Here is a 14,197-nt window from a genome sequence, read left to right as displayed (position 1 = left end):
ATTTGCTCTGGAAAACACGACAGAGAAAGAGCAAAGCCAACCCGACCCACAGCCTCTCCCCAGCAACACTTTGAAATTACCCTGGGGAAAAAAGAGGTGAACAGCTGGGAGTTTTCCAGCATCTCCTTGGAGCCCTTCTGACAGATCTCAGTCCCTGAAGTGTCAGGTTACTGGACGGGGAACTGCTTTTATTATAAGAGGGTCAGTGGGGAATTCTGGCATTTTCAATTACCCGCTCGCAGGAGCGGCTGTGATCCGGGGTCAGGATTAACTGTGTGACCTCCAGCTGAAGACGGAGTGGTGGGGAAATGCAGCATGATGCTGCAAGGCACCAGCTAGTCCGGAGGCCAAGGGACAGGGCAGAAAATGGGGAGACAGGGAGAAAGCTGCTCTCTCTGGTGAGACCAAAGGGTGATGCTGTGCAGCAAGAAGGATGTGCTGTGATCAGTCATGGAGCACAGGCTTCCCTGAGCCTGAAGTCACAGGGCCTGGTGACATCTAGGCTGGGATCCAGGCTCCACGGTGCATGAAAGAAAAGTTGGAAATGACAGAAAGGCACAGTGCCTCTGTGCAGGGCTATGGGCAGCTCAGACACGTGTGCCTGCCTCCTGGTGGGGCAGAGATGATGTCTGAAGGATGATCCCCTTTGGGAGTGCAATCAAAGCCTCAAGCCCTGTCCTTGGGACCGTGATGGAAACTTCCAGGAGGTCAGGTGTGTTGGATATCAGGAAAAGCTTCTCTGAAAGAGTGGTTGGACACTGACATAGCTGCCCAGGGAGGTGGGGGAGTCACCGAGGTTCAAGGAACATGGAGATGTGGCACAGAGGGATGGGGTCAGCGGTAGGGTGAGGGTGGGCTGGGGTTGGGACTGGATGTTCTTAGAGGTCTTTTCCAACCCTAATGATTCTATGGTTCTAAATAGGACAGGGTGAGAAGCCAGGACAACTCACTGTGCACCTCCACAGACCTGAATGTTCTGCACCAGCATCCCAGACAAGGGATAACCCAGACTGGCACTCCCTGCTTGCCCTGAGATGTCCCAGACCCACAGGGTTTCCAGCAGTGAGCAAGTGGATCTGGGTGTCTAACTAAAAACGGACTTTCTTTCATTTTTCTATGAAGAAATTCAAGTGCCTGAGAAGACCAACATGAAAAAGGTGGTATCCAATTAGCTTGAGAGAAGGGATGTGGTTCAGCTGGCAAGTGACATGGTTTAGTGGGCATGGTGACCATGGGTTGATGGTCGGACTTGATGATCTTAGTGGTCTTTCCAACTTTAAGGATTCTGTGGTTCTATGATTCTAGGTAGCCCTGCCAGGCTGATACCCACGTTGTTTGTGTGTGGAGTGACTGGAAAATTTCCCAGCAAGCCTTATCTCCAGCCTCTCAAGTCTGTAACTCCACACGCTGGAAAATCTTAAAAATCCAGGCAATCCCAAACTGGCTCCTGGCTCAGGCCTCATCTAAATCAACAAAGGTTTGGTGTAGATTACAGCCTTAAAGCAGCTCCTAATGCCACAAGCCCAGTCTCTTGGCTCAGGCAGAAGAAGGCTTTTGGCTGTCTTTATGCTCTTTGTTTAACTGAGTTTGCAGCCTTCATTTCCACGCTCCCAGCCTGCCCACGGAGAAGGGCTGGGCTTTGTTCTCAGCACAGAGAGGAGATGCTCCACTGGCACTCTGGAGAACCTCAGCATCCAGACACAGATATGGAAGCGGGTTTGGGGTCACTCAGAGCCAGGCCCATCCCCACCTCCACACGGAAATCTCATCTGCTCCAGATCAAAGCAGAAGCATCAGTGCAGGGCTGGTGAGAAGCAACAAAGCTGGCAGAAGCCATCGCTCCAACTTGTTCCCCAGATTTTCAATAACGCGGTATTTCCTTAGACAGTGCCTAATTGCAAGCTAAGATGTTCTTAGGAACATCCCCATTTTGGAAACTGCAAACATGAAAAATGGACCAGAGAAATTTTTCCTGATAAAAGCTTGGAAGAAGGATGCCTGCTGCAGTGCATCCCCTCCCACCCACTGGGTCTGGCTAATTTGAGGCTCTGCCAGGCTGCCTTCCGCTGTGTGCTGGGAAATTCTGCAGCTATCAGGATTGTTTTATCTCTGTTCCAACACTGTGACCCTGAAATTTTTGCTCGTAGCACCTCTCCCTGCATCTCTGCTGTGTCTCTGTGGCTTCATGTACCTGCTTCTGGCAGCTCCACCTGCCCAAATGCTGGCACTCGGTGCCTCGTGCGCAAGCAAGGCGATTAGCACTGCAGATCGTTTGCCAAGTGCAGCAGTAAAGATAAATCACCCCTCCTGAACACATAAGCAAAAGGTGAGCACCTGAGCCACTCTGTTGGCTCACACGCAGCAAGGACGGCAGCGCATTGCAGGGAGGGAGGGAGGGGTTGATTCACCAAAGGGGACTTTCCACCCGCATCCATCATGGGTGGTTTTTTGTCTTCCACACAGAGCCAGCTCCAGATGCTCTGGAACAGGTTTCTGAAGCCCCGGGCAGGTGTGGGAAAAATGATCCTCAAATTCACAAAGTAATTTATGCAACAGGGAAATCTGGAAGTCAGCAGGTGGAGGAGCCCACAGAGCTGGTAGTGGGAGAAGAGCATCTGCTAGGAAAGCTTGAGCCATGCAGATTATACCCTGCCTTGCCAGCATCCCCCCAACTGCCCACTACAGAAGCAGAAAGAGGAGTCCTAAAGAGCCAGCAGCTGGCAAACCTCCTGCCATCTGGGAGCCCTGGCTCCAGGCAGTCTCCAATGGGCAGAGCAGAGGGGATTTGGGCATGGCCAGGCCTCTCTCAGGTGCTCATGGCCAGCTGCTGCCATGCCTTCAGCCAGCCCAAGGCAATAGGCTGGGACAAGAAGTCTTCCAAAGAAGACCTTGGGAGGTCCAAAGAGGACCTTAGAAGTAACCCTACAGTAGCTCAGTAGATACATTCCTCCTATCACATAGGCATACGGGCTTCTGCTCTGGCTTCTTCACCCAAAGCCCATCACTAACCATTCTGTACCATCTGCTCTTGTCTTGCTTTAATAGCACTTTTCTCTTTTTCGTGTCCCTCCATGCTACTACACCCATACAGACAGCAATTCCAACCCCCTCACCAAGACTAAACACACAATGTCATTTCAGTCTCCACTCTGGAACATGGGTTCTCCTGGGTCCTGCTCACCTTATCAGCAATTCTATGTACCTAATACCAGCACAGTTCAGCTCTCTTGAATGTGGGCAGCCAGATGCACATGCAATGACCATGTGAGTCATAGAATCCTTAAGGTTGGAAAAGACCTCTAAGGTCATCCAGTCCAACTACGTTTCACCCAGCTTTTCCAAATGGCAGTGAGACTTCAGCACAGCTGGTGTACCTACCTTGCAGAATATAGTCCAGTCTTGCATGTGATTCTTTTTTCACGAGGTGTTAAATGGAGAAGAGCTGTGTCCTTTTCATGGTTTGCCCTTAGGTCCTACTCAGCTGTCTCTGACATTTGGCACCAAAACAGCATCTTGATGTCTAAAGACTGGATGCCTTTCTCAAAGATGTTTCATTCACACACAGGGCTGAATGTCAGGTTAATAGATAGGCAGGGTAAACATCCCTGGGCCTGAACATCTGAATCTCAGTGTAACATAAGACAACACCCACAAAGCATAGCCTGGGAGATTCAGGTTGGACATGAGGAAAAGCTTCCTCCCCAGGAGGTTGTGCAGCCCTAGGACAGGTTGGAGATGTGGGGAGAACTCTGCCTTTGGTGATTACCAAGAATTATCCAGTCAAAACCATACCTGTCCTGCTATAGCTGGGTGGTTGGATGAGAGATGCAAGATGCTGGGATGCTAAAGTCTCCTGGCTTTTACATTTATACTGGAAGACAACAAGAACTCATTTTAAGAGCTGGAAAGCTCATTCCAGCTCTCAAAAGTGACTTTTGCATACACTTCCCCAGGTTTTTGTTTCACAGACAGGGAAATCTCTTCCAAGCTGCAGCCTGCTCTGGGCAAAGCCAGGAGCAGAAGCTCATGGACCATGGCTACAAGGGAATTTTAAACTTTAATGATGTCTGGCACGAACCTAGAGCACAGGTGTGAGCTGTGCATCTCCCAAGCCAAAGGACTCATGTCATGACATATATCATCAGAGTAAGTTATCTGAATCCACAGAACACAGAAGATGGGCCATTCAGTTCTGCTGCAGAGGATGCTTCTCCTGATCAGTTTATTGGGAATGAATCTGTTCCCTGTGCCACACGCTAGCTGGTGTTCACATTGTATTACCTATCCCATGGTCTGTTTGTAGCTCATTTGGGCTCTGTTTGCAGCCAAGAGCCTCTGACACTGGAACGAATCCTCCCTTCTGACTCTGTGTGACACAAGAATCCCTCACATAAGGAACATGTCCCCAAAAATCTGGATGTTCTTGTTTCCCCAGACACTGGGAGGTCTTGAACTGGTGTAATCTGCAGAGCAGTTCTTCCTCCTCCCTTCCTGGTGTGCAGCAGCCACAGCCGGATACCAAGAGCTGCTCTTCCCACTTGCTATTTAAAACTTCCCTGCCCAAGAGCCTTCCCCAAGTTTCCCAGGCACTCATCTCATCCACAGCATGAACAGAGGCTGAAAATCCTCCCAGCACCAAGATTATCCCCCTTCCCAGCCCTCCCCAAAGAATGCCACAAATTAGCAAGCAGGAGCAGTGTGTTGTCACAAGTGAGAGGGTTGACACATGGCATGGTTCTCAATTAGTCAAGTGTCATTATCCCAAGCATTGGGCCATGCTCAGCTCCTTGACCCCTGGCTTCCCTCCTGCTCCTTCCCTCCTGGGATGCTGGCACGCCTCTCAGCTCTCCTCTCATCCACCCCTCTTGGCACAGATCTCTGGTTCTGGAATGGCTGAGAAAAGGTTTTTTGTGGCACCCTATATCTGCATGGCATGTTTGTTTTCCTTTAGACATCAAGGTCTTGTAAGACAGGGGCGGATGGAAAGTCCTGGACGTGCCTCCATACAGAGCTGTAGGGGAGCAGTACCACATGGCAGGAAAGCAGAGGATGAGCCATTGGGAAAAAATGCAGCTTAGGGAGTCATGGAGAAGTCTACTGAGAAGAGCAAAGAGAAAATACAGCCTGGCCTTAAAGGTGACAGGAAATGGGATCAGATGGAGTTTGCTGGAATGGATAAATCCATTGAGTTGGTTGACTGGGGAGCAGGGAGGTGGTAGAAAGAGAAGATCTCTTTCAAGTTCTTTTAATTTCTTTTGTTCTGATGCTGGTCCTTTATAATTTTCTGGTCTAGCCTGCTAATGAAGACGGTAAGAGTGAATCTAATCTTAGTCACCACTACCTGAAGAGCAGTTAAAGCAGAGTGGAAGCAAGATCTGCTCACTGGGATGGATGTCATGACAAGGGGAATGAGCCACAGATACATAGAAATTAAGAAAGGCATCTTCTCAGGAGGGTGACATAGTCCTGGGAGAGGTTACCAGAGAGATGCCGTTTTCCAGGACTCAGAAAAAGCCACAGACACAGAAACAACCTCTCTGCACAGCAGTGAACGTAGCTTGATGGCTGAGCCCATGAATACATCAGTGAGGTTATGCTGAGGTCTGGAAACTCAAATGTAGGTCTTGCAGAGAAGCATATTGCACCAGGGAAGCAGAATGTGAAGGAACCAAGACATTGTCAGAGAGACACCAAGGAGCTAAGAGCTCCTTGCACAGCTGAGTGAGGCTGCACAGTCCTTGGATGTGTAGAGCAAACAGTGAGCAAACAGTACAGAAAGGAAAGTAATTTATTTGCAGTAGTGCTTCTACTGGTTACAGCATCTAATTAACACAGAATTATGACGAAGAAAATGAAAGTGTCCACAAAGAGCTAAAGGGAGAGCCACATTCTGGAAAACCACCTCATAGCAAAAAAAGAATGATCCATCTTGGTCTAAATGTCTCTTATTTTCCCTTGAGAGCAGCTACCCACTGTGTCTCTACACGACTACAAACATCCTACTAACACAGGACAACAGCAAAATACATTTGGTTGACATAGAATGAATGATAGCGAAATCCAGACCAGAAATAAGGTGCGTATTTCAAATGATGGCAGTAATCATTGGAGAGACAGTGATGAACTGCCTTTCACAGGGTGGTGAGCCTCAGGCACAGTCTGCCCAGAGAAGTTGTGGATGTGCTGTCCCTGGAGGTGCCCGAGGCCATGGATGGGCCTTGGACAACCTGAGCTGGTGGGGGGCACCCAGCCTAATGCAGGGGTTGGAACTGGATGGGCTTTAAGGTCCCCTCCAGCCTAGGCTATTCTAGCATTCTGTGATTTCTAGGAGAACAGGAAGGTGAATGGTGTGTTATCTTCTTTGATCTCAAGCTGCTATTTAGTGTCAACTGTCATGATGCCATCAAACCCACCAGCTGCACTCCTCCGGTCAAACTCAGGATTTGCACTCTGGCCATTCTACAGGGATCGTTTTCCCACTCTCTCATAGGATCTTTTCTCTGGAATGCTGAAGAATTTATGATATTTGAAGGTTAAAGATGCTGCTGAATTTCAATATAATCACAGGACATCCTGAGTTGGAAAGGACCAACCCGAGATCCCCAAGCCCAACCCCTGGCTGTGCACAGCACCACCTAAACCCAAACCCTATGGCTGAGTGCCCCAGTGCTCCCTGTGTGGGGCCATGCCCACTGCCCTGGGGATCTGTGCCGTGCCCACTGCCCTCTGGTGAGGATCCTTTCCTTAACACCCACCTGAGCCTCCTCTGATGCAGCTCCATACTGCAGCCACCAACTCCCAGGCTCAACGCCCCACTCTCTCCATGCACTCTCCTCCTGGTACAGCACCCTCCATTCTCCTGTCCTGGCTCTGCCTTTGTGTGTGCAGCTTCTGTTACCAACTGCTAATGATCTACACCAAGGCTGCCAGGCAATGTAAGCCGAAGAATTCAAAACCTCTAATTACAGAGGAATCAGCAAGCAGACAGTTACTCTTTAGTGCTAATGAATAGATACATTAAGGGAGATATCACACAGGCTGAGAAGTGTGAGTCCTGGTAATGAAGGAGTATCAAACAAGGAGGAGGATGATCAGGGGACTGCAAGAGGATTCGCCTTCAACTCAGCTTTCTGGTTTTCACCAAGATGGTTCACAGGTGACCGAAACATTTTTGCATGTTACCTCTCTCAGCACTCTGTGTGCCCAACCAAGCGATGCCCATCTGCACCACCACTGCCTTACCAACACCCCACACCACCATCCGTACCCTGCAGCAAACACACCACAGCCTCCAGCCAACTCTGTGCCAATGCAACAGTTCACACTCATCCACTTCAGTGCTGAAGTTCTTGTAGTGTCCAGGAACCCTGGGGAACGTTCACACTCCCTGCACACAGTCTGCAGCATTCAGACCAACCACTTGCTTGCTTCCTCACACCATATTGATGTGCTTCCACCGTGCAATAGGATTAAGCTCAGGCCCAGCCCCAAGAGGTGCTCCAGGTCCAGATGGCTTCCAGGCTGGACAGGGAGAGCAGGTCTGCAGCCCACCCAGCCACCAGCACAGCTGCCACCTGCAGCTCTCCTAGGAAACAGCACTGCCAGCAACCCCAGCACATCCCTTTCCCCAGCCCCATGGGCCAGCACAGAAGCTGGCAACCCAAAGAGAAACCATTACAGCTTTGCTATGTTGTCTTCTTCACCAAGCACAGCAGAGAGGTGTGGCAGCTGGCTTGCAGCAGAACAGGATCTGGAGCAGTTTTCCAGGCAGCAATCCTGTACAGCTGGCTCACAGCCTCCCATCTCTACAGCTTGCCTCTGTTTTCACGGGCTTTTCTGGTGCTTGGGCCAGAGGCTACTCTTTCTCTGCAGTTGGAGTAGAGATGACAGCTTGTGTCAAAACACTCAAGCCGATATTACCTTCTCTCCTCAGGAATCAGGAGCACCAACAGGGGCTGCCAGCAGCAGTGTGAGCTGCTGCTGTGTCTGCAACGCTGCCAGCAACGAGGATTAAAGGCACCTATAGTGTGTGTGCCTGCTGGCACCACAGAAGTGATTATGGGTCCAATGCCAGAGGGAAATGCTGAGACACCAGAGGACAGTGACACGAGCTGGACTGCTGCAGTGGCTGGCATGGCAGCTCTACCTTGGGGCACACAGAAATAGGGGATATTTTTCATATTCAAGGCTTGGGATTCCCTCTGGTTGAGTTTATACATAGGAGGGAAACTGACTTTTTACTTGGGCAGATAGCGATAGGACAAGGGGGAATGGTTTTAAACTAAAAGACGGGAGATGTTAGATGTTAGGAGGAAATTCTTGGTACTCAGAACCCATCCAGAGAACTGGGGGTGCCCCATCCCTGGAGGTGCTCAAGGCCTGATGTAGGGGTGGAACCAGCCTTTGGTAATGACTGGAGTTGGGGGTCCTTTAAACTCCTTTCCAACTCAACCATTATATGATTCTATGCTTAGTCTGGGAATTGCCAGGCCACTGCATCTGCTTACTACAGAGCAAGAGACATCACCCCACATCTCACCCCACTCTGCCTTCCCTTCAGGCCCTGCTCATACCACAGAGCTCCATCCAGCACCTGCATTCCGCCCCTAAACCCCCACCTCCCCCTCCTACAGGGGTTTGACAGGAGACAGGGCCTCTTACCAGCCTGGTTGGTGGTGATATTCACTGATGCAAACTGCGGGGAGAAGGGGCTTTGGTCGGTGACCCCATTCACAGCCTGGATCTCGAAGGTGTACTGCGTGTGAGCCAGCAGGTCGCTGATGTAGATGCGAGGCTCTGTCAGACCCAGCTGGCGTGGGGCAAACTGCACGTTGTCCCCACAGCGTGTGCATGCCCCGCGGCCCGACCCGCAGCTCTTGCAGATGATGTTGTACACCAGATCCTCCCGGCCCCCTGAGTCTCGTGGTGGGGTCCACTCCAGCATCAGGGAAGTTTCGTTCACGCTGGAGATCACGGCCTGGGGGGCAGATGGGATGGCTAGGAAGGGAATAGAGAGAAAAGTGTAAGAACAAGAGTTCTGCTCTGTGCTTTGGGAACCCATCCCCAGCAAGGATTCGCCCTGTGCTGAGCCCTGCTGCTTCTCTTGCTGGACCTTGACAACCTTGAGATGTGGGTCTATGTGAAAGGAGTGTGGTTCAACAACAAAGAAGATCAGAGGGTTGCAGCACCTCTCCTATGAAGAAGGGTTAAGGGAGCTTGGCTTGTTCAGGCTGGAGAAGAGAAGACTCCTGGGAGACCTCACTGTGCCATTCTAGCCCTTAAAGGAGCTTATTAACAGGAGGGAGACAATATTTTATATGGTCTGATAGTGATAGGTCATGGGGGAATGGTTTTAAACTAAATGAGGGGAGATTCAGACTAGATATTCAGAAGAATAGGCTGCTAATTATGGAGTCCAGACTGCCCAGGGAGCTGTGGATGCCCAATCTCTGGAGGTGCCAAAGGCCAGGTTGGATGGGGCCCTGAGCAGTGTGGTGGGGGCAACCAGCTCTTGGCAAGGGAACTACGTGGCTTTATGGTCCCATCCAAGCCAAGCCATTCCATGATTCTGCGACTCTCTTGGTGTCACTGGGATGTGTGCAGGAAGCTGAACAGCCAAAGGCAGGAGTGGGAATCAAACTTATATTCTTAATGCAGGCCCGTCCCTGCTAAACTGACCACACAGTACCCACAACAAAATTCACCTGACATTTTTGGTATTTTTTCTGATTCCTGGCCCTTGCCCTAAACTCCTGAATGCCTACACCCAGGACTTAGCATTCAGGAGCAGCCTCAGAGTGAAGTCATCCCACAGCCTAGAGCAGTGAGTCACCCTAAGTGCTTTGGCTGATGCATGCTTCCTTCCCCAGCTCTGTGCCACCCCTCCCCAGTTGCCTGGAGCCCACATACTGGTGCATGGCATGTCGACAGGGTCAGCATCTGCCCGGTAATATCCGTTTCGGCACACGCAGTTCGTGGCCCCTTCCGAAGTCGTCCGGCTGTTAATTGGACAATGGACACATCCTTCATCTCCTTGGCTGGCCTTGAAGGTCCCTGATGGGCAGCCTGGAAGAGAACCAAGAGCAATGGTGAGTTGTGAGGAAGGAGGGCTGGCGAGGATGCCCAGAGCTTGGCAGTGCTGCTGGAAAACGCTCTTCAGGGCGTTGCAGCATCCAAAGCCAAAACCTGACAACTTGAAATAAACAAAGTGGAGAAAGAGCAGCTGGTGTGAAGGCCCTGAAAAGGCAGGCTGAGATGGGGTCCCTATGTAAGTCTCCCCTGTTGCATTCCCAACCACAAATGCAAAAACAGGGTCCGCTCACCAAGTCTTAGGACTGCAAAGGGGATTTTTATCTGCTATCATCAAAGAAGTTTGGAGTGGCTGTACCAAATCAGCCAAAGGCCCACAGTCTCTCAAAGAGGATGGCATGAGCTGAGCTGCTTATTTTCTAGTAAAACCTTTTAGGATGGAGATCTTCCCTCCTGCTGGAGGTGGAACTGACCTGCACAAAGCAATGCTGACTCTTCCTAAGAATTTCACATTCATGTAAGAGTCTCCATTAGTTTCCTCTCATTTATGCCATTGCTAATCATGCCACCACACACAAGCAGCAGTTTGCTGGGGTCTAGCCACTTGCAGATGAAGCCACATCGTTAGCAACAGCCACTCAAAAAACACATGTTCAGCCAGGCATGATGGGTGCCAGAGTGGCTCACGTGCTGCCTTGCAGCAGACGGGTGGTGAAGGCTGGACCACAACTTGAAATATAATATTAACAGATATGATGCATATGGCTAAAAATATTGTTGCAAAGCCTACAGCACTAGAAAGCCCCTTCCAACTCAGTGGGTTACCAGTGCCAATGCAAAAGCTTGGCTATAACCATTAATCAGCGTGGCTCTCAGTGACTACACTTCGTTGAGACTTTCTGCCACTGTTAATCTCTCGTGAAGAGCCTGGGGGGTGGCAGGTGGTTTCTGCACTAAAATGAGTTCAACAAACTTCTACTTCAGTTCACCGTCAAGGCTTTCAGGAACGAGGCAGAGCAAAAAAACAGCCCAGGAAAAACATATGGTCAGGACTGAATCGTATCGTAGAACCACAGAATGGCTTAGGTTGGAGGGGGAGACCTTAAAGATGATCCAGTTCCAACCCCTTGACATGGGAAGGGTTGCCAACCACTAGATCAGGTCTTCCAGGATCCCAAGATTGCTGTAAGCAAGAGCTATTAAAAATGCCTATTTTTAATTTGAAAACAAACACACAAATAGGAATTTTCTCTGTTTTCAACCCTTACCTTCAATACTATCTTGGGTTTCCAACAAGAAAACAGAAAAACACCCTACCCTGCATGCAAAGTCCCTCTGGACTCTCAAAGGATCTGCTGGAAATCTGCTGGAAAGCTGGCTTCTCCCCTGTCTCATGTTCATGAATCTTTTCATCCCCATGGTCCCTCATCCTCTAAGGCTTTTGGCTCTTTTTCTGATCCTGTTCCCAGTGTGTCTCTCAGTATTAACCCATCTCAGAGGGTGTTACACTGCTGGGAAAGGTGCTGTGAGCATTTCTGTTACAGAGAGGTGAAGGTGGCTCTGCACCCAAAATGACAGCAGTGTTCCTGTACTAATACCAGTTACTGACATGCAATAAAAGCAACATACATAATTACTCCAGTATGACCAAGCTGGGCTTCTAGAACTCTTTTCACATGCCCTTAAAGCATGACCAGCATTTTTGGCAACTTTCTTCATCCCCATACAGATAAGGCAACAAATAACCCTGCAAAATGAGAACATTTTGGTGCGACTCCTCTGCAGCATTCTGAAATCACGTCAAGAGACAGTAAATCACTGAATGCAGCACTTTAAATCCACGCTGTTGGTTCTGAGGAACACTCTTCCTCAGCTCCCTTTGTCCATCTTTATCTCCTGGCAGCCCTCCTCCACTCAAACAAGGCTCTGAGTCTTACATCCCCAGCCTTATCTTCCAGCTGCCTCCCATCTTCTTGTGGGGTGGAGGCCAGGCCAGCTCTGTAGGTCCAAGCTATGGGGTGGAGGCCAGGATGACCCCATAGGCCTGAGCTGGTGGGTCTCTGCCATCTCCTTTCTCCTGCATGGTACTTTTGGGTCAACCAGTGTGAGGGCAATTGGGAAAAACAGGAGAGTCAGCCCTAAAGGACAGGGCACGAAAGGAGAGTCCCCTCCACCAGCACTTCCAAGTCTGCTGCTCGCAGTGGGTGTGGGGTATTTATGACTTCGTCCTGTAAGGAATAATCTTTTGTCCAATCAGTTTGGAATTTTACTTCTTATTCCTTTCATGAAGCGTGCCTCTTTCTTTCAAAACAGACAAAAATAACTCCTGCACTTGGCAGTAGAGTTGGCTGCTAGCTCTGAAGAAGACAGGATCTTGGACCTGTAGGACCAGCTCTCAACGCTCATCCTTTGTGGGACAGCCTTCCCCTGGGCAATTCCTCCAATTTCCCTCCTGATAAATGTAATTAGCAGCCCACACTGTTACCTCATACTTGAGATAAGCAATTAATCCCATTGCCAGGTGCTGTCACTGCCGGAGAGCAGAGAATAGAAACGCAGGAGGGAAAATGGGGTTAAATGAGATTAACTGAAGAGGAACACAGAGCTCAGCCGACCTCTGCGATATGAATTAAAGAGTTGTCAATAAAGTAAGAATGCACAATGCAAATGTTCCTGATAAACCCATTCATTCTCCATAAGACAGGAAGAGAAGCTGACAGCACAGGCCTGGAAAAGCATCTTCCCATTGCTAACAGCTCTTAGAAGGGGATCGGAATGGACCACATCATCTCTCCAGCACACAGCACTGCTGCTCCTGCCTTCCTGGAGAAGATGCCAAGGCTCTGAAACACACCCTGCAATATGGCTTCCCAGCATCACTCCCCAAGTCACCTCATCCTTGTCCCAGCCTAGGGACAAAGTGCCCAGAGCACCTCCAGACAAACTACCTTAGAATTGTTTCCAGCAAGGAATTCCCCATTGCACCCTGCATACTTGCAGCTCGCCACTGGCTGCTTGGTTTACGAGGAACGTGAATCAACTCAACATCCCTAGTTTCTAATCCCTCTTTGCAGACACTCCATGACAGCCCTGAGGCCACATGAGATGCACTGGGATGGTACTGAGTGTGCACAGCCTGCAAGTGGGATGCACCAGCTCTGTGGGTGGGTGCAGAGGCACCACTAAGTCAGCACAGGGGTGCAATGGGACCTTAGGGTTGGGGTGTCACAAAGGTATGGAGAGGCCAAGGCAGGGTAGAGCAATACCATTTGGGAAGCACCATAGGAAGGCCCTGCAAGGGAAAAAAATGCCCCCAGCCTTTTAGCCAGAATACCCTAAAACAGGTTCCAAAGAGCAAGAGAAGGGATGGCCAAGGAATTCAGCCTTTTGGACACCATTGTTGCTGGTTATCCTGCAGAGCCTGGCCACTTATATCCCCCTGCTCTCCTTCAAGGGCACCAGCACGCTCCCCAGGATGACCTCAGGGAGGGAGCACCTTCAGCCAATTAGCCAAACCCCTGCAGCTCTGTTCCAGTGCCAAACCCTTGCATCTCACAGCCTTCATGCCAGGAGCTTGCCAGTAAATCCCTGCTGCAGAGTTCATAAGGTCATCTCCCTGCAAGCACTGTGAGGAGTTCAAGCATCTGGCTAGACCACCACACCTGTGGGCACGCACACCTGCAAGCCCCCCTGCTCTGGGAGGCACATCCATCAGTTGTGATGGGAATTTAGCTGTCAGTGAGAAATGCTTGGAATTTCTTACCTGCTGCTCATGGTTCAGCATCCCTGACCTGTCAGGGGGGCTCTTAAAGAGAAAAGGAAAGCTCTCCATCCCTGCCTGAGCCCAGGGGAACGGGGTATTCCCAGTAGCTTCAGATTATGGATGGCAAGGACCACAGACTGCTAGAGCAGACAACCAAGAAGAGTCTTTTCTACTCAAAAGGCAGTGAGGCCCTGGCACTGCTGCACAGAGCTATGGGTGCCCCATTCCTGGAGGTGCCCAAGGCCACGGATGGGGCTCTGAGCAGCACGAGCTGGTGGCTGGCACCAACCCACAGCAGCGGTTGGAACTGCATGCTCTTCAAGGTCTCCTCCAAGCTAAGCCATTCTGTGATTGATCCAAAGGGCAAGCTTGAGCCCCAAACCTTTCAGGAGCTGTACATTCACC

General features: G+C 50.2%; 1 protein-coding gene across 4 annotated transcripts in view; it reads right to left on the bottom strand.

The window, feature by feature from the left end:
- Positions 1–14,197, bottom strand: part of EPHB2 (EPH receptor B2) — a 103,324-nt gene that overhangs the window by 28,479 nt on the left and 60,648 nt on the right. For all 4 annotated transcript variants that reach the window (XM_090123142.1, XM_031607974.2, XM_090123143.1 and 1 more), the window contains exons 4-5: positions 9,910–10,065; positions 8,662–8,997 (exon numbers count right to left, since the gene is read on the bottom strand). In XM_090123142.1, coding sequence (XP_089979268.1) covers positions 8,662–8,997; positions 9,910–10,065 — 492 coding nt within the window. The remainder of the gene's footprint in view (positions 1–8,661; positions 8,998–9,909; positions 10,066–14,197) is intronic.

The sequence above is a fragment of the Phasianus colchicus genome, chromosome 22 (genome assembly GCF_987193195.1).
Source record: "Phasianus colchicus chromosome 22, bPhaCol1.hap1.1, whole genome shotgun sequence".
Classification (NCBI taxonomy): domain Eukaryota; kingdom Metazoa; phylum Chordata; class Aves; order Galliformes; family Phasianidae; genus Phasianus; species Phasianus colchicus.
Note: the sequence above shows the minus strand (reverse complement) of the source record. Positions and strands in the feature narration are given on the sequence as shown.